This window comes from Manis pentadactyla, chromosome 16 (assembly GCF_030020395.1).
Source record: "Manis pentadactyla isolate mManPen7 chromosome 16, mManPen7.hap1, whole genome shotgun sequence".
Lineage (NCBI taxonomy): Eukaryota > Metazoa > Chordata > Mammalia > Pholidota > Manidae > Manis > Manis pentadactyla.
The window spans coordinates 9527032-9546674 of NC_080034.1; the positions used below are offsets into that span (position 1 = coordinate 9527032).

Genomic DNA, 19643 nt, shown 5'->3' on the forward strand with positions numbered 1-19643 from the left:
TTACCTGAACTAGCGTTCTAAGGGCCTGGTAAGTTGTGTGGCATTTCGTATCTTTGCCTTGAGGATCTGTAACTTCTGACCGAACACCTCTTGGGACACAGCACGTAAGGAAACCCAGAGTTTCATACATGTGCTTGTGTTGCTATTAAGCTGACTCTCTCCTTGTGTGCAGCTCTGGTTTTGTGATGTGCTCTGTCTTCTAGGCAGGTAACCCTGGCGAGCCAGGCTTGAGGGGGCCTGAAGGAAGTCGAGGGCTTCCCGGCGAGGAAGGGCCCAGAGGACGCCCTGGGCCACGAGGCGTGCAGGGGGAGCAGGGCGCCACCGGCCTGCCTGGCATCCAGGGCCCTCCGGTGAGCGGGGCTCCTCTGCAGGCCTCACCCCAGCCGCAGATGGGACGGGGGACATCTGGTGGGCTCCTCAGCCACGTGGGCGAGTGTGCTCGTAAAGCCAGCAACCTGGTTCCTGGCTGAGTCTGTCCGTTGACCGTTTCACAATAGCCTCTTCGTGGTTCTGTGTGTGAGCTGTCTTCTCTCTTTTCTGTCCCAGGGCAGAGCACCAACAGATCAGCACATTAAGCAGGTTTGCATGAGAGTCATGCAAGGTAAGTAAATCATAAGAGCTTCACTTTGGTGTGCGTTCAAGGCGGGAGTTTTTGAGTGATATTAATGTCAGTTATGTTTTTCCAATTTGTGGCTACACAATAGCTTTGTAAGAACAACATTACATTTCTGGGTTAATCTATTTTTGTTTTTGCCAAGGAGGTTAATTTATAGGAAAGTACACATGTACACACACATGCATACTTTTTCTTCCTTTGAAACACAAATTATCAGGTACCTGTCCTGTCCTGGCATCCTCCCACTTAGTGTGAGCCCCACCCTCCCCTCGGCGCTCTGTAGATTACAGAAAAAACCGACAGACTCTCTACCTGTAAGAGGACATTAATTCTATTCATGTATCACATATATAGATAATCACTAACTAATATTTTATCAAAGTGGTGGTGTACTGTCACATTTGTTAACCTTTCTCTAAATTAACCTGTAACTGTAGCAATTGCTATTGGTCATAGCAGTCTCAGAATTGGTCTAGCTGTGAAACCACACAGAAGAGGAAGATGTGGCAAACGACCCTAGAACTGGGGAATCCTATAACACTGGGGCCTTCTAACAAATAATTACCTTCTGTTTTGGACCAATTCTCTCTTGAAGAAACACTCTTTTTTTGTATGCTTATGAGAAAGTCTAATTTGTCTAGTGGACTTGTAGAATTTTCCAGAATGAAATTGTCACTTGTGTATTTAAAAACCAATGTAAGTCTCTTGATTGCAGACATTTTTATCTTGAAAGGACATTTCAGTTGTATGCATTACATATGTTGGAAATCTTATGCTAACTCTTACATATGAAAGGCAAACTAGAATACTTGCATTTAGACAATTTAAAAATGTTGGTTAGAAATCATTTCTAAGTCATCATGTCCTTCATACCCTGGAGCTTGGAAGGAATGTTCCACCAGATTGTTTCCTTTAGGGCTTTTAATGGGAACATGTTCTTGTTCTTCATGGTTTTGGTGGATGGTTCTTAATATATTTAATGGTTTCTGAAAAAAGCCTGGTTATTAATTTTTAGATGGACTGAACACTCCTGAGAAGCCCGCTATTTTTAAATACCGGTTGTCTATTCCAAGCATAAAAAAACTTTTCAGAGGAGAATTTATGAGAAGTCATGAGTCCTGGGGCCTTTCAGTATCGTTTAACTGAGGAGGTGGGGCTCGGTCTCAGGCCGTGGCTCACTGATAATTCTGGAGAATGTCTGTGGCTTTTCAGGAACTCCTGGACACCCACTTCCACCTGTGTTAAGAAACTCACTTTCTTCATCCTGGGCTTCCAGATGCCCAGCTGGGATCCGGGTGACACCCTCATCCTTGTAGGATGCCCCTCAGCCTGAAGTCCTGCAGCTTATGGTCCCTCACCCCCCGGCCCCCTTGTCACAGCACAGCAGGACCAGAGGTAGCAGGGCTGAGGGAACCTCAGCGGAGTTCCTGGCGGGAAGCTCATCTGACTATTCATTCTGAAGCTCTGGTGCCACATTTAGAAAAAAGGCACTAAAATGCCTCCTTTTTTTTTTTTTTTTCATTTGAATCTCTTTCATGTTCTAGACTTTCTGCACTCTCCCGTTTATTATCTTTCAGAGCACCTTGCTGAGATGGCTGCTAGTCTCAAGCGTCCGGACTCAGGGGCCTCCGGCCTCCCTGGGAAGCCTGGCCCGCCCGGCCCGCCAGGGCTCCCCGGAGACAATGGTTTCCCAGGCCAGGTGGGACCTCGAGGCCTCCCGGGGCTCAAAGGCCCTCCTGGGGCTCTAGGCCTGCGGGGACCTAAAGGTAAGCCAGTACTCCAATTAGCTGACATTCTCCTGACCTTGCTGTATGACAACAGTAGACCAAAAACTAGAATTTAGGTCCCTCCACTTTCAGCTGATCCTCAGTTACACTCCGCCTCAACCGTAGTTCAAAATAAATTTGATCGGATTGGGTAAGGGGTAATTCAGCTTTTTTTTTTTCGTGGGAGGGTCGGGGGATCCTAAAATCATTGTAGAGCTCTCCTAAGGTGGCAGTCAGCCCTGGAATGTTTGCATCCATCACCTAAACTGACAACATTTGTTAACAGGACATAAGAACAATTACATCGTGAGCTAAAGCCGCCTCCCTCTTTTAAAAAGAGACATTGGATGTTTAGTTTGGATGTTTTGTTTGTATATTTCAGCTCTGAAGCACAATCTAACTTTATTCCTCCTTTCTCATGTGAAGGAGTGAGAGAGTTAGTTTCTTCCCCTGTTACTTAGAGCAAGTTAAGCCGCCGAGGTCAGTGTCGCGCAGAAAACCCCGAGTGGGGGTGTGGGAGGTGTCAGGACCTGCCGCAGGGCCGGCCGCTCAGAGGCATTTGTGAGTCAGACTGAGTGTATCAGCTTTCGGAGTGTGCGCCCCGCGTCATTGCCAGCGAGGCGAAACACAGGAGTTTCTGTGTCATGATGAGTGACTGGCAGCTCTTTAGGGAACTTCAGAGAGACGTGGCAGCAAAAATAGAGATGGGGCTTCTTTTCCCCCTCAACAGTAGTGCCCCAATTAGGGATAAATGTTATCGTGTGAATGGTCAGAGGCATTTTTTTGGCTCTGTAAATGAACGGCTGAAGCATTTGGCTAACTTCGTCCTTAGCTGAAACAATTTTGTTAATTACTACTTTTTTTTTTGGCATGTGCAGAACTGCACATTAAAAAAAAAGTCCTAATTGGAGCCCTTGTAAGTCTGGCACAAATTCAAAGCTTTCAGAGGCTGGACAAAGTCAAATATGGAGAGAGCTCAGAGTTCACCTTAAAGAGAACTGGGTATTTTCCCTGGAAGCGTCACATGCTCATTCATCCCCATCCTGCCTTTAGCCTCTAGGTCAGGACCTCATGCCCGAATTCTCTGGGCTTAGGCCCCATTCGCTCGGTAAATCATTTCTAAGAAAGCCTACTTGCCTCAGGTGGCTCGTCGGCGTGGATGGCTCTGTAGCAAAGGAGGCAGGGGCGACTCCACAGCCGCCCTGGAGCGGCAGGCCAGACGCAGTGACTCCGGGGTGCATCCGCATCGCCGGGAACCCCGTTAGGACGCCGGGCTCTCCAGCCCCGCCCAGCCCCTGATCAGCAGCCCTGCACAGGGGGCCCAGCAGTCCGAGTTCCAACAAGCTTCCAGGTGATTCTGATGGAGGCAGATGCACGCGTGTGCACAATCACCCGTTTTCCTACTAAAAAGGAACACCTTGTAGGAGTGATAGAAATCACAGGCCTGCTTTCTTTGGCCAAAAGGAGGTCTCCATATTTGGGCCAGAGCTTAACTTTGAGTTAGTGAGAGAACGCTCCTGGAGCCTCACCTTATTCCCTAAGAAATGAAAACGTCTACTGCCCACCCTGGGAGATTCTGCCTGACGCTGTGTTTCTCCCCCTGAGCTGCACACTGGAATCACCTGGGGAGCTTTAAAAACCAGCCATGTCTGAGTCCTGTCCCACAGATGGTGATTTGATTGCTCGGAGCATCAGGAGTGAAAAATTTTCCTCAGGTGATTTTAATGTGCGACCAGAGTGGAGAATTATTGAAAATAAAATGCTCAAGAAACTTCCTGGGAAGCTCCTAGGACCACTGAACTGTGGCTGGAGTGGACTGGGTTAGCTCTAGCAGATGGACCTTATTTTGGAGGGAAGAGAACTGTAAAATTTCTATATTTGGAATCTGTAAAACATCTCCAGTGCTAAGTTCATCCATCCATTGAACGCAGCTGATCATACAAGGGACTGCCCCTAATTTTTCCTCAGTAAAACATTGTCTATGATCTAAAAGTGATACAGTCCTTTTCATTTTTCTGAAGGACTTTATCTGTCCACCTTCCTCCTTGGAACCCTCATTGGGTTCTTTTAAAGCAGCAACTTCTCCATTTTTCTTCTTAAGATTTGGTGTGTGGGTAGAAAGGAGCAGTTAGATTTTCTTTATCAATCAATTATGTCACACAGTTGGAAAAATATGATTCCAGGTGACTGGACTTGACCTTTCTTGTCCCACTACACACATTAACAATAATATTCAATTGAAAACATAGACTGTCCTCCTATCCAAAGGTTGCAGGTCGAATTTCCCCTGAGAATAAATACTCCACCATTTGAAACTTCAATGTTCAATTAGAGAAAAGATGTATTTCAGTATCGCTGTTGCCTTTTCTGACGCCTAATGAAGAAGGGATGGTGTGGGTCTCACTGCCATAGAGCACTTTGAGCATCTTTTTTCCAGAAAAATTACTAAGTAAATAAAAATATTTTACCAAAACTTTTAACCATTCAGGCAACGTCTTAATCAAATCGCTGTTTTTGTCCTGAAACATTACTCGGAAAAACACAGTGGAACACTTTCAGTAGGAGCTGGTAGAAATAATGCCCCAGATCATACTCAAAGCTTAAATCCTACTTATAATTTTTTTGGTTTTCATCAACATGTTTTATCCACTATTACACAAACATGTCAGGGCCAAGGGCCCTGCTCCATGTGCATTTCACGCGTGTACTCTAGGAGAAACATGAGAGACATTTAACTGGCCTTAGGTTCACTTCGCTTAGTATTAAGTCAGTCTTTCATGCCATAAATACTCTTTATATGTTGATGGTTTAGATTAGGTTTAGGTCTCTTTTGAGTCAGGCTGTATATTTTTTTAGTTGTTCTAATGTGAGTCAAACTGATGTACCAACATGTAAATGAAGGCTTGAGGAAATAGACATGTCATAACTGTGACCAAGGCCTTTCTCAGCATTCATCTGCTCACACTGGAGATGGGGCATTGGTTGTAGTTTCAAATGCATGACGTAAGTGGCAGCTAGGAGCAATGAGAATTTTAGTTTCAGCCGGTCTGTTCACAATGAGCTGTTTTGCCACTCACACTGTATATTTCCCTTCATCCCTTACCTAAAGTTTGTTTCACGAGGTCTTTGTATGTATTTTTCGGACCCAAGAGGCTAGCTGCAAAGGTGGACCTGTCATTCCCCGAACCAGGTTTCATACACCTCAAGGAAAACACTACGAGGGCTTGAAGCGGTAGCTTAATCCTGGTGATAAACAGAAGCAGACAGCACACGGCTCGCTGTGGAGTGTGTGGGCAGGGTGGCTCTGTCTCGGAGATCATCTACAATTCTTTTTTCTATAACCAAAAGACAGCCTCACAACTAAAACAGCAGCCTTCTTCCTTGCAAGGAGAGGCTACATAAGATGCTACATATTAAAGTTGGTGCGGCTTCACACCAGCATGTGGTTCACTTTCACTCTCCGTGTGAGAGTTACATCAGAGTTTATAATCTCCATTCTGTATCTTCAGAAAATGTACTACCTTCAGAGGCCCTCTTCTCATTGCCAGCTTCCATAATTACAGTGATACGAGCTTTAAATTGCTAGGGTAACAAGGGTGCTTAAGCTGTTAGTTTTTAAAATGTCTATTGTCATAGCCTCCAAATATAGGGAAGCAAAAATAATGATGAGTTTAAAAAAACTCATGTGAATATGAATTCAGCCTGAGCTCTGTATCCTCACACAGTATTGGTATTTAAATTTCAATTGTTTTGAAAGGGTAGCTGGTTCATTACAAAATATTCATCCAAGGACTCTTACAGCTAAAAATCAAAGAAGGTGACTCTTTAAATATTTTCTTGAGAATTTGGAATTTTTTATTTTGACTATTTGACTAATGTGCAGATGGTTGTACAGAATTCTTCCTGTTTTTGTTGCTTACATCCTTTTGTTTTTTAAATTATAACAAACTTGGTCCAATGTTCAATGAGGTTGGGCTAATACAGATATTGAGAAAGATAATTATGTACAGAATTTGTTACAAAATGCCATTGCATCTTTTTAAAGCATGGTAGAATAATAATATACTCTACTAATGGGATAGTAGAATAGTGCCTTTTAGTAGGAGCAGTAAAAGTGTTTTAGGACCAGTTAGCTAAGTTATTAGGGAACTCTGTTAAAAAGGCCAACTTTCTGGGTTTGGTCTCTGTAGGAGCCAGAATACTTAATGTAACTTTGTTCCGTGGTTGCTGAATCCCCAAATTCAATCAGCTGTCTTGCAAATTTACATGGTTGTTTATGATTGAAAATGTATTCCCTATAAATGAGTCAGAAGTGAAATGTGGGAACTTACGGGAGCATATTTTAACTTTAAAAATTCATTCATTTTCAGTAATACTATATTTACATTTTCAAGAAATTAGAAATGTATAAAAAGATATTTAGTGAAGAGTTTCTGTCCCACCCCTGCCTCCCATCGGCCTTTATCCTTCCCATCAGGAAATCACTATTAGTTTCCCACATATCTTTACCAGTGATAGTATACAAGCATATATGAATATGTGTATTTCCCACATCCTTTTAAAAACAAATCATATTGTGCTTTAGTTAAAGTGATTTGGATCTTTCTTTTCTCACTTAATAATATGTCTTGGAGGTTATTTCAGAGAGCTTCCAAGCTCTTCTTCGTGGCTGCATAGTATTCCACTCTGTGGTGGTACCATTGGTATTTAACCCTTTAACAGACATTTACGTTGTTTCCAACCTGCTGTTACAGCAGGGCTGCAGTGAACAACACTGTATATATTTCGTTTTTGTACAGATATCAACATAAGCTCTACATCTGTAGGATAAATTCCTAGAAGAGGAATTACTAGGAAAATGGTACTTCTATTTGTAATTTTTATAGATATTATCAAATTGCCCTCAGGAGACTGTACCAATTTACACTCTTTTAACAATGTGTAATAATGTATTTTTCCACAGACTTGCTAGCATATGTTTAACTAAACTTGGGAAACTTTGCTGATCTTCTAATTCAAAAGAATATCCTTGTCCTTTTTAATTGACATGTATTTTGCTATGAGAGCGAAGACAGGAATTTTTCATTTATTTAAGAGCCATTTTTGTTTCCTTTTAGTGATTTTCTTGTTCATGTATTCTCACTTTTTAAAATTCTGCTATTGGTCTTTCATATTTTAGGAACTCTTCATATTCTGAATCATAATAGAAATGCCAACTTACTCTGAGGTTATAAAGTAATTCTCCCTTGTTTTTTTCTGGTTCTTAAATTACATTAATTGATCCATTTTTAATTGATCTTGGCTTGTGATGTGGGGAATTGATCTTTTTGTTTTTCAGTATCATTTATTGACTTGTTTAGCTCTTTCAATTTAAGATGCTACTGTTATTACAAACCAGGTTCCTAGGTGTATTTAGGCTGTTTTGGACTTTCTGTTTCACTGGTCTGTCTATTCATACCAGTACCACACCATTTTAATATCTGGTAGGATTAATTCCCTTCATGTTGCTTTTCTTTTTGGTGTTTTTGTGGTATTCTGGCTTATGTGTTTTTCTTTGAAAACTTCAGAATCACCTTTTCTGGTTTAAAAAAAAAAGATCTGAATTTTTATTGGAATCATGAAAATTCAGCTTAGGGAGAATTGACAACTTTTTATGATGATGTCATTTCACCTTAAAACAGTTTTCAAGTCTCTTTTTTTATCCTTTAGAAATTTTAAAATATTTTCATGCTGGATTTGCATATTTTTGATTAAACTTATTCCTAGTTATTTAATAATTTAATTGCTATTAGAAATGAGATTTTTTACTACATCTCATTACTAGTTGTTTGCATATGAAAATTATTGCTTTCCATATATTAGTTTTGTACCTTGCTACTTTACTGAATTTTCTTACTGTTTGCAGTAGATTTTGAGTTGATGTTCTTGGATTTAAGATACATACTCATATTCCCTGAAAATAAGGGTGGTTTTAACTCCTCAAACCAAATGATAAGTAAGTGGTAAGCAGGCATTCTTATATGGTCTGACTACACTGAAACTGTCTCTTGTGTTTCCGTTAGGCATGATGCTAGCTTTTAGGTTGAGATAGATTTATTTTCTCCTGCTAAGGAACTAGCCACTGATTCTTCATTGAACGTTGTAACAGGAATGCATGTTTACTTTGGTAAATGACTTTTCAACATCTCTGGCTATTTGATTATATCTCAGCATCTTCATTATTTGATATCCCCCCTTTAGATCGATTAATATGATTAACTTGATTTTGGCTTTCCTAAATTTGCTACAATATATTTTATGGCAGCTTCATGACATTTGCTTTCTGAATTTGGGCTTTGCTTAAAGTTTAAAAATATGGAATTTTATTTTTATAGATGTACAGAAAAATAACATTTCTCTAATGAAATGCAGGTGACTTGGGAGAAAGGGGGGAACGTGGCCCTCCAGGAAGAGGTCCCAAAGGTTTGCCTGGAGCTCCAGGTCTCCCAGGTAAGTGTGTAGCATGGCATGATAAGGAGAAGTTGGTAGCTCGTGGGTAGTCTGAAGATAACATTTTAAAGAATTGCCCTTTAATTTCTTAAGCATATCATGCGATAATAATGTTTGGCATAGATTTTTCAAGACCAATTTCAGTGATGAGTTAAATGTTCTGTAAATCATGTCGGTATTCTTTGTGGGAAAATAAGTGTTAAGGCTTGAAATACTAGTTTCTTGAATAGATGCCTTTAAAAAAGTGTGTCAAGGTCCAGCCACAATATACTTGTTACAAAATTCTGAATGAAGGGGGTCCTATCCATATCTAGCCCAGTTGATGGTTTCCTGTTTGTTTTGACTAAGAGTAACAAGAAAATGAATCCAAGTTTTCAAATTATTCATGTTGCACAGAGAGTAATTGCAGTGTTATTTTAAAAGCTCCTGTTCAAACATCCAGACCCTCTAGAAAAACCCATACCCAAAAAAAAACAGAAAAAGAAAAAAACCCAAACATTCCTTCTCATAGCTGCAAAGAGCCGCGACAAGCCCTATATTACAGCTGCACGGACTGAGCAACAAAGCAGCCTCTGTGTGAAGAGTGGGTTTTCTCACTGGGCATCCGTCCTCTCTTTACACACTGGCTACTCTGTCCCCAGAGTCTAAGCAGCAACGCACTCACTCCTGGGAAATGACGGACAGGCTCATCCCAGCAGCAGCGAGGCAGGGCTGAGAGCCAGGTCAGTTTTAGAGCCTGAGTGATGGGCAGCCTCCCAGCAAACTCTCTTCTGAATAAGTGGCTCCAGGTGGGGGGACCCCCAAACCCCCAGGGCTGAGGGGAGATGAGGTCAGATGCTGAGCAGAAAAGGTGAACCTGGACACTTGATTTAGACAAGTTCAGAAAAAGAAATGATTGTTTTCTAATTCTGCCAGAGGCCTACATATTCAATCATGGCTATAATTGCAGCCCGAACATCATTGCTTTCTAATTATCCATTTCATTGCCCTTGGGGATTGCTTTCTTAATAATAAATTTTAAAAAAATGAATGTATTTGGAGATAGTGTGAACACTGCCTTTCTAAAACTGTGATTCATGGGCCTGTCAAGATGTTTGCACAAATTGGTACATTTCTGTGGTCGGAAAAGGAATGATTAGAAATGGAAAGAAAATCTGGTTGGAACTAAATGGGACCAAGAGAAGATTTTAGAGAATAGAGTCTGAATTCATTGATGGATATTTAGAAGAGAGAAAAGGGAAATATAACTTACTGAGTGATTTTCTCCTTTATCAGTGATAGCAATAAGAGATTTTAAAGCTGATAACATCATTACAACTTACCCAATTATCGACATATTTATAGGATAGCCTTATAATTTCTCTTTCCATTGTGTTGACAAATCACTTAGCCGTTCTTAGACCAGTGACTTGCAGTATTGGCAAGATTTTCCTTTATCAAAAATGCATTGTCATTTCTGGTGAGTCTTACATTAAAAAAAAAATCTGTTGTAAACCACATTTTAAATTTAAAAATGGGAAGTTTGCAGAAGACTGCCTCTATATGGGCAGTGCCCCTGGCTGCCACGAGGGGGCGCCTTACTCCCCCCGCATGTAGCAACTCCCTGGGAGTCGCTGAGCCTGGTGGGAGGTTGGACCCTGTTATCTGTGCTCCTGGGCCGCTGGCCACCGGAAGGGGTTTTGCTAATTTGTTTTTTAGTTCATCAGACATCCACGTATGGGCAAAATGGTAAGGGAGACAAACATCATTGGCAGCTCTGCCTGGCCCTCATCTGTCTCCCTTACGGAAAGCATGAGATTTGTTACAGCTGCCCCTGGATTGAATGTTAAATCTGATTTGCTGGAAACCGGGTATGGGCTCCGTAGTTCAGAACGTCAGCCTGTCCTTTGCCTTGTCCTTTCTGCTTTTTGCCAGTCCTTGCCCGCCTTCCTGGTACCACTCTGAAATCCGGGCTTGCTTTTTCTGCACTTTTATTTCAGTTGAGAGGATGTTTGACATTATGTAGTGAGAAGTCTTGAGTTTAAGATTATTTTTTTAAAGGTTAGGCTAACTTTTGAAAGCATGCCGTTTTCTAAGTGTGTTTGCACACAGGCACAGGGGGGCGCATGCTCACTCAGCCACCAGCTGGGTGCCTGGATTTCAGGTCAGCCCACGTTCTCCTGCCTAGGCTGCGAACGTGCTCAGCTAGCAGTTTCTTGCGTCCGTCAGTCCCTGAACGAGAGCTGTTCGGGTCACTCTTCCCCCAAAGCTAGTCCTGGGAAAGTGAGCTATTTGGGGCGCCACAAGTCAGACATCTGGGTTCAAATCTTGACTCTGTCACTTACGAGCTTTATGGCACTGAGCAAATTACTTAATTCCTTTATGTCTCAGTTTCCCATTTATAAAAGAGTGATAATCATCATATCTCCCTGCTAGTGTAAGTCTGAGAATTAAAGACAAATCAGTCCATGTTTCAAAAGGGCTTAGGACAGTTTCTGGCCACAGTAGGTGCTGAAGAAATGTTGGTTGTGAGTACTATTATTAGTAAAACAAATCCACCTGTGCTTTCTGAAGCGGGGAGGAGAGCTGGGGGCACAGCCGCACCCTAGTTAGGCCCTTGCAGCCTTTTCCTCCCGCAGCAGCGGTGACATGCCCGTCTTCTCTCAGTCCACAGCATCCCTCACACCTCAGACCTCCTTCCACCAGAACCACTTCAAATAAACCACCTCACTTGTTCTTTGTCCACTGAGAGGCTGGGCCTCACGTCCCTAGTGAGCTTGGAACATGAGGAGGAATATAATTTCTGGTCTCTCACAAATACAATAGCAACAGGACTTCAGAATGTGGAGGAACCTTCATTAGGACTCTGGACAGGAACCTGCCTGGAACCTTCTAGATAAATAACATCTCACCTGCAAAACGGGATATTCTGCGACCCTCTTTGCTGTCTCTGTTGTTGGATTCAGGACTTAAGTCTTCCTGTGTGGAAAAAAAAATCATTTGATCATTTTTCTTGGTGCCAGCATGCCAATTTATTTCAAAAACCTGTAACTAATACCTTCATTATCTATCAGTTATCAGATTTCCATTATTCTCTCTGGACAGTTTTAATTCTCTCTCTCCCTGCCAATCTCTCAGCTTGTTCTGTGTTGAGCGTCACAGGGCCCTTTGGGGGTGTAATGGTACCTTACCTAATACAGACCACAGGTTATTGGAACTGTTACATCCATGGTCATTCAGGCTGCTGTGCTCAGACCATCCATCTTGTTTCTCGTGGCTCCAAGTGGGCAGATAAGATGTTTAAGAAGTGTGAGCTCTGGCGCCAGGCTGCCTGGGTGTGTGCGCTGCCCCTTCAGCCGCTCCACCCCTTGTGCTTCATTCTCTTTGAGTATCCGGGGCAGGGACCACACCTGCCCGTGGAGTTATTTAGGGGAATGTAGGTGCTGCTAATGCCTGTGAAGCATGTAGGAGCATTCTGCAAGCTGAGCTCTTACCATTCTTGTCGTCTCTCTCTTTATATTTGAGGGAACGCAGACCTACTAAGGTCACACGGCCTGAAGGGCCCTCAGGTTTAAGCGATGGAGGCGATGCCTCCTGCATCCAGGTTCACAGAGTGGACGAAATGATGGGCTGGCTGTTTTTTAATGTGATCAGTTGGACCTTTCCACCCTGGCCTCTGACTTCGGCGTGTTCCGTAGGCACGTAGTCTTGTCTGCTCTTCCGCCTCTCTCACAGAGCTGAGTGGGTCACATTAGAGACCCCTGGGACTTCAGCTCCCACCCAGCCCCACTTCCGCTTCTTACCGAGCCTTTCGTGGTGTCGCGTAATTGGGTGGTCTCATTACCTATGCCCGCTGTCCCTGAACTTGCCTGTTTGGGACCAGTTCCTTGAAACACTGAGGATATTAAGGGAAAATATTTGATAATGGGTCCTGACTTCTTGTGCATTCAAACTCAAAGGGGAAAATAAGTTAAATAAGGACTCCTGTGTTCGACCAGCAGGAACATGGCTTGTGAGCTGAGATGCTTTGCCCTTCCTTCTTGGAGGTGGAGGGTAGAGCTGGCTTTGGGCTGGGCCATCCTAGGTGGCTAGACGATTCAGGTTTCCTGTGCAAGATTTGCATATAGGTGAGCTGAGCTCATGAATGTTGAGGAAGAAACGTCCCCCTCCCCCAGCCCCCGCCCCTCCTGAAACAAAGGGCACACTCAGGCTTAAGTGGAACAGTAGTCATTTATCCTATTTCTATTGCTGCAGCTATATTATTTGGTTGTGGGGATTTTACATAAACAAACCATTTTACAATTCCTTAACCATACAGGTTTTGCCAAACACCACAGGGTAAGCTCAGCATGAGGTGGGAAATAGGAGAGAGTCCCTGTGTCCTGCCAGTGGGTTTCAGCCCCTGGCAAGTTCATGATGGACTCAGTGAGACCGAACTCAGTGAGACCGAGGAATGACAATGGAATGTTCTTGGGGTGAAAGGGTTTATAACCAATTTTATTCTCACGGTGGCAGGTCAGTCACTAGATTCCTGTCCACGCAGAGCGAGTCTGCTTGCAGCAAGCTGGTCTCTGCCTCTGGGCCCCTCTGCCCCCACAGCCTCTCAGTCTGTCCTCAGTGCTGCCAGCACTCCAGCCTCTGCTCTGCTGCAGCCGTGCGGCCATGCCACGTCACCCAGACCACTGGGTGGAGCTCTTTATAGAGTCAGTAACAACGTATTGCCCACACGTGTGTAGTGAGCCAGCCGACCAGGGCTGGGTGAGAATCCTGGGCACTGGAACCTTCACTTTATCCACACCCCACCCCTTCAGGATTCTCGTCTCCCCATCTGTGCGCCCTCAATATTCTGCATTGGCCCCTGAGCAAGGAAGCTGGAACATTGTAACCAAATTCCTTAATAGCATAATAACAACAGAGGCTATGACAATATGAAATAACAAAAATTATGACAAATTACAATAAGCCTCCAGCCTGAGGAGACCCATTGCCACCGAGTGGTCATCCTGGCTGTATTCAAACCAGCTCTACTCAGATGAGTTTAACGGAAAGGGCCACGGGTGGGCCTCACAGCACCCACCTTCTCCAGCCTCTCAGCAGAAGGTCCTGCAGAAACACAGCCGCTCTAGTCGCTCTGTCTCCTGCTTCTGCTTCGTCCTCAGTGGCCGGAACCGCTGCTCTGGTTTCGCTTGTTGCCACAGCTTCAGTGAGATTCTGTGTGACCGACTTCCCATCCAATTCCTGCCTGTCTGCTCCTGCCTTTATCACATCAGCCCACATCTGGTCCTCGTGACCTTCACGGGGCGCGGATGTCCTTTTGTGCCTTCGCCGCTTGAGCCTGGGGATGGGAGCAGAGCCTGGACGCCCCGCGGCCTGGGGAGGGGGCTGCACCCCTCCTGGAGGAGCCCGTGGCTGCCGAGTCCTTCTGGCTTCCCACCCGCTGTCACCCGGTGGGGTCCCTCCCCGAGGAGGGGCCACTGCCTCCTGCCGGAAGGGCCCCCACCCCCACCTGCTCGTCAGACCTCCGCTCCTGCATCCCCGGGGCTGACGCTCCCCGACCTCCTCCACCTGCCCCTGGTCCCCTGCGGCCTGCGCGCTCGGGCCGCTGCTCCTCCTCGGGCTGCCCCGTCTCCGGCCGCCACGACATCCTTCACCTCTTCCACAGCGCCTCAGAGTGACGCCATGTCAGTCACCAGCTAAGTCTGTACCTGCTCGACGGCGCCTCGCCGCCCACGTCCTCGCGCTGCCCCTCCGCTTCCCAAAGGGCCCACTTACTATGTCAAGGCCCCCCCTACCTACTCGGGGGTCGCCTCCGCCCTTCCCAGCTGTGGGGTGGGCCAGCCCCCCAGGAGGCAAGCCACGTCGGCCACACGCCACCGGGGGGCCCTCGGCTGCCTCCGTCTGCAGGGGCGGCCCGTGGGGACACCCCTCCCACGAGGGCGGCCCTGCTGTCCTCGGTCAGCAGCGAATCCTGCCCACGCTGCCGCTGTCTTGCTAATCGGTCTCAGCCCCGGGCAAGTTCACGATGGATTCAGCGGGACCGAGGAATGACAACCAACGTCCTTGGGGTGAAAGGGTTTACACCCAGTTTATTCCCACGGAGGCAGGTCAGTCACTAGAATCCCGTTCACTCGGGCTAGTCTGCAGGCAGCGAGCCGGTCTCTGCCCCGGGCGCCGCCGCCACCCCGGCCTCCGCGCGCCTGCGGCCTGCAGCCCGGAGCACCGGGCGGAGCTCTCCAGATAGTCAGTAGCGGCGTATCGCCCACACGTGCGGTGAGCAAGCCCACCAGGGCCAGGTGAGGCTCCTGACCTAATGAACCTTCACTTTACCCACACCCTGGCACGTACAGCAAATGTATGTAACCCGTGAGTTGGCCTCCCGATACCCTCTGCAGGTTTTCTGGTGTCTCTGGTTTTACAGCCCCTTTCCACCTGCCGCGCGCGTTACAGCCTGTAGACCGGCCCGGCGGGTCGTCTTCCATCAGTGAAACACGAGTGCCCTCTAGTGTTCGCACAGAGAACGGCAGACATTCATTTTTAAAAATCATGAAATGGTTGCTAATAACATTTTCATAGGTAGGCCCTAGAAATTTCCGGAAACTGTGTCATCATAAGGCAGTTAGTGTGGCTAACAGACCCACGGGGCAGACAAAGCAGAATGAGGCCACTTCAGGTGTCTGCTTCCTGCTCCTTAGAATTGTAGTTTATAGACACTCACTAATGTAGCAGCCGGACTTCTTGAGTGAGTTGGACTGTGACGTCGTGTTACCCCCCAAATTGGGCTCACACCCAGTCATTTTATAATACCTCTAAGCTCCCAACGTGACGGCTCGCTAGAAGCTGATGATATGTTAGAGGAGGACGAGTTTTTTCTCTGGCCATTTCTATAGGGCAAAATCTTAGAAAATACCTTTAGTATTTCCTAGCAGTATAGCTATAACTATAGCTATAACCCCGATGGTTAGAGTACTAGAAAAATCAATATACGTACTCTTGGCTGTTGTGCCTCATTTTACTTCCTGGTCAGTTCAGGCCCCCAAACACCACCATGCACACACACGCACGCACACCTCTTGGCAGAGGTCCAGTCAATGGGCATGGACACACAGCGAGGTGACGGTAGTGATTAAGGGCCTTTGTTTCTAATGCCAGCGCCTTCCAGCTGTGTGACTGTAGATGATTATTTAACGTTCCCATTTCTCAGTTTTCTTATGAGGAAAATGGGGTTGGTAGTGAGCAGCGAGCAGTGCACAGCGAAGCGGAAGCATGTTGTGATGAGGATGCCACGGTCCAGAGCTCCCCGCTGTGTTCCAGAGGGAGAACTGGACCAGCCGTGCCTGACGTCGTAACAGAGATCAAGGGTAGACAGGGTGACTTCATCGGCCCTTCCCCAGAGGAGGAGCAGGAATCTGGAATAAATGCAGCAGGTGGAGAAAATCCCTGTTGGAAAGTGTTGAAACGGGGAACTAAACATGCAACTCTAAAAAGCTTGCCTTCTGATTTCCAATAATTGTTTACATATTAGTGAATAAATTTCCTTAAATTTAAGGTTTTAGGCAGGAGGCAGTCTCTACAAATATTAGAAATTTGAATTAGTGGCTGATGTAACTTGAGAGATATTTAGACACTCAGCTTCCCAGCTTCTCATGAGCTGTCAGCGGGTCCGGCCTCTGGTCCATCCCCTTCATGGACGCTGCTGGCTGGGGCAGAGCCGCTGCCAGCGTCCATGTCCAGTTCACCGCAGGCCTCAGCCCTCCCTGTTGTCTCCCTGACAACATGTGGAGTACCAGCCACTGGTTTTCATTACATTTGTGCTAACAGTCTTCTTCTTGTAAAGACAGTAGGGAATTTCTTAATCCAGAGCCATTTCTTTACTTCATCAACTTTTTTTTTGTAAAGAATCAACTTTTTGGCTCTGAGGGCCAAGAGGTCTCTGTGGCCACTCCTCAACTCTGCCCTTGTGGTGCAAATGCAGCCATAAGCCATATATACACAAATGACCATGGCTTTGTTCTAATAAGACTGTTTACAAAAACCGCAGTTGCTCTTGGGCTACAGTCTGCCCGCCCTGACCTGCATCATCGCCTGCCCTGCCCTCACTGGGTGTGTGACTTCCCCCTTGGGTATTTTCTCCTCCTCATCTTGATTTGATTTTGTTAAGGCAGACCTGGTATGTCTCAGTGAGAGCACTGCATGAAAATTACCTCTTCCATACATTTACATTTGGCCGTTAAAAGATCAACTTTTAACTGCCTGCAGAGACAAGCCATCTGCATAGGCTCTGCTGTAAGGCCTCCTTTATAGGAGCTGTGCGATCAGGCAGAAGCCTCCGCTGGGGCCTAGCCTGTAGAGGAAAACACCATCATCTGCTTCATCACAACTTAATATAGTCAAGTGAAAGCTGGTGGGATGAATGAGGGGAATTACATCTCTGCTTTGCTACAGCCTTGAGATGGATAGAGCCAGAGATTATTCTTTGAGAACTTGGTGATGTTCTTTCCTATAACATTGCTGTGTGTGGATCTCATTGTAAACATAATGGGAAGATACTATATGTACAAGAGGCTCCCTAACCTTCGTTCTAAAGGTTGGTGAGACATACGTAATAAGACCACTTAAGACCAGACCATGATAACAAGACCGACAAAAAACATAGATAGTGAGACACTAAAATAGGAAACTAAAAACCACGAGAAAGAAGGAAAGTCACCGAACTTAAGCAAATATTTAATTGAACACGCCCTTTGGGCTTGTACCCTTTGGCTGAATGGCCAAGTTACAATGGCTGAAATGGAATGGGGGTCTCTGTGAAACTGTGTATCATGGCGCATACAATTTATTTTACACGGAGTTCTTATCGTCTCCTTTGCAGTAATAGAAAGTACTCCTGTCATGCTGGAGTAGATGTTCAGCAGAAATTCCTCTTTGTTAAGGGGCACCATGCCTCAGAGAATGTGTTTCGCACATAGGGTTCATCCTTTCTGACTTAGCCACATGTCGGTGTTGTAGACATAGGTGACTAGAGCCTACCATGGCTCAGTTTTACCAATGGAAATGTGGGTTAGAGGTGCTGATGTCTCTTTCCACTTTTAATTTTAAGGGACCCCAATGAAGGATTTTATCACCATCACCCATCATTATGAAAGCATTTATTAAGCCCCTCTGTGCACATTGCTGGCCTGGGGGGTCCCGTGCCTTCTGCCACTTTGTAGCCATGAGGGTTCTCCTGCCTCATGGGCAATCTTTTCTGTGTTTCAGGTGACCCAGGCCCCGCCAGCTACGGGAGGATTGGCCGGGATGGCGAGCGAGGGCCCCCAGGGGTGGCAGGAATTCCTGGTGTACCCGGACCCCCAGGACCTCCCGGCCCTCCTGGTTTCTGCGAGCCGGCCTCCTGCACCCTGCAGGCCGGTCAGCGAGCATTCAGCAAAGGCCCCGACCAGTGACGGGCAGTCTGCGTGAGCCCTGCGTGCACAGGAGCCTGGAGCGGAGCCGCCACCCGCGTGGGGGCAAAAGACAACAATGCATCACCTTCAACGTTACCCGGAGTCCTACTTGACAATCAGACTCAGAACAATGGTGCTATTCAGTAAACCCTCTTTCCTTTCCCTTGGAGGGAGACAACAGAATCATCAGTAGAACAAAAACCAAAAACCCCTCCCTTTAGATAAACTGACAGTCCTGGGCCCAGGATCTTGACCTTTGGTGCGCTATACAGATGTGATACATCACAGGCCCCTGCGCCAATAAACAAAGTCGACTGTTCGGTTTACCTCAGTTGCAGTAGTTATTTTCATTTTTTATTTAGCCGTTCTCAGATTATTGTTTCAGCTATATAGAGGATTGCCAGACTAGTTAAGAAGAAACCCCACTACAGCCAATAGAATCGGTGCTCAGAATCCCCAGCAGTGCACCCCCAGGGTGGCAGGAAAGCTCTGTGCCACGTGGAGTGGTGTCCTTACATCACATGCCGGGTTTCTCAGTCATCCTGAAGTTTTGTTGAACTGTACTGTACCCCAAACCCGTTCATACCTTGAGCTCTGCTCTGTGAAAGCAAAGAAGGAATTTTAATATTCTGCCATTCATAAGTTTTATTGATAAAATTATTTATTTTAAAGGTTTGAGGTAACATCTCTGGTTGTACCAAGGAAGAAATAAATATGGTTTCTTAATCTCTTGCATGTTTTCTTGTAAGTCATCATGATCATTGGGAACAAGTCACTGGGATTATTCAGATATGTTGAAAAATTCAAAATTACTGGTATTTCTATAGGTATGTTTATAGTATTAGTCTTTTTTTTCTATAGAGAAATTAAAAAGCCTTTATTGTTCCCCAGAGGGTATGACAGAAGTTGTATGTATGTATGTATATGGGGCTGGGGTTGGGGAGCTTCTTGGACCTTTTTGAAATTAATAACCCAGAAAAACAGAAGTGCATATGCACAAACACGTTTGCAGAGAATTTCACAGGTTGTATGGACCCCCTAAGTCTGGCCTTGCTTGGTTTCTAGGTTAGAAACCACTCACTGTGTTCATTTCACTGATCTGTTAGCTTCCTGCTATGCGGAACTTCACTGCTGCAAAAATGATTTCTGTTTCTCCATTTTTCTTAAACATTTTATACAGTCAGCTCAGTTAAAACACCGCATTCTTACCAATAAGATGGGTATTGCCTGACTGCTAAAGCTCTTTACTACTATGCACATAACAACATTGGCTTGCTGTTTAATCTACATCAGTATAAACTATTGATCAGACTTAATATATGCATTTCATGTCACAGTGATATGAGTGACTTT

The 19643-nt window shown here is 45.3% G+C and overlaps 1 protein-coding gene across 2 annotated transcripts in view; it reads left to right on the plus strand.

The window, feature by feature from the left end:
- COL9A1 (collagen type IX alpha 1 chain) overlaps nucleotides 1–19021 on the plus strand; it is an 82513-nt gene extending 63492 nt beyond the window's left edge. For both annotated transcript variants that reach the window (XM_036916250.2, XM_036916251.2), the window contains 5 exons: nucleotides 204–350; nucleotides 547–601; nucleotides 2194–2382; nucleotides 8794–8871; nucleotides 18106–19021. In XM_036916250.2, coding sequence (XP_036772145.2) covers nucleotides 204–350; nucleotides 547–601; nucleotides 2194–2382; nucleotides 8794–8871; nucleotides 18106–18290 — 654 coding nt within the window. In that variant the 3' untranslated portion in view covers nucleotides 18291–19021. The remainder of the gene's footprint in view (nucleotides 1–203; nucleotides 351–546; nucleotides 602–2193; nucleotides 2383–8793; nucleotides 8872–18105) is intronic.
- Nucleotides 19022–19643: the final 622 nt, after the last annotated feature.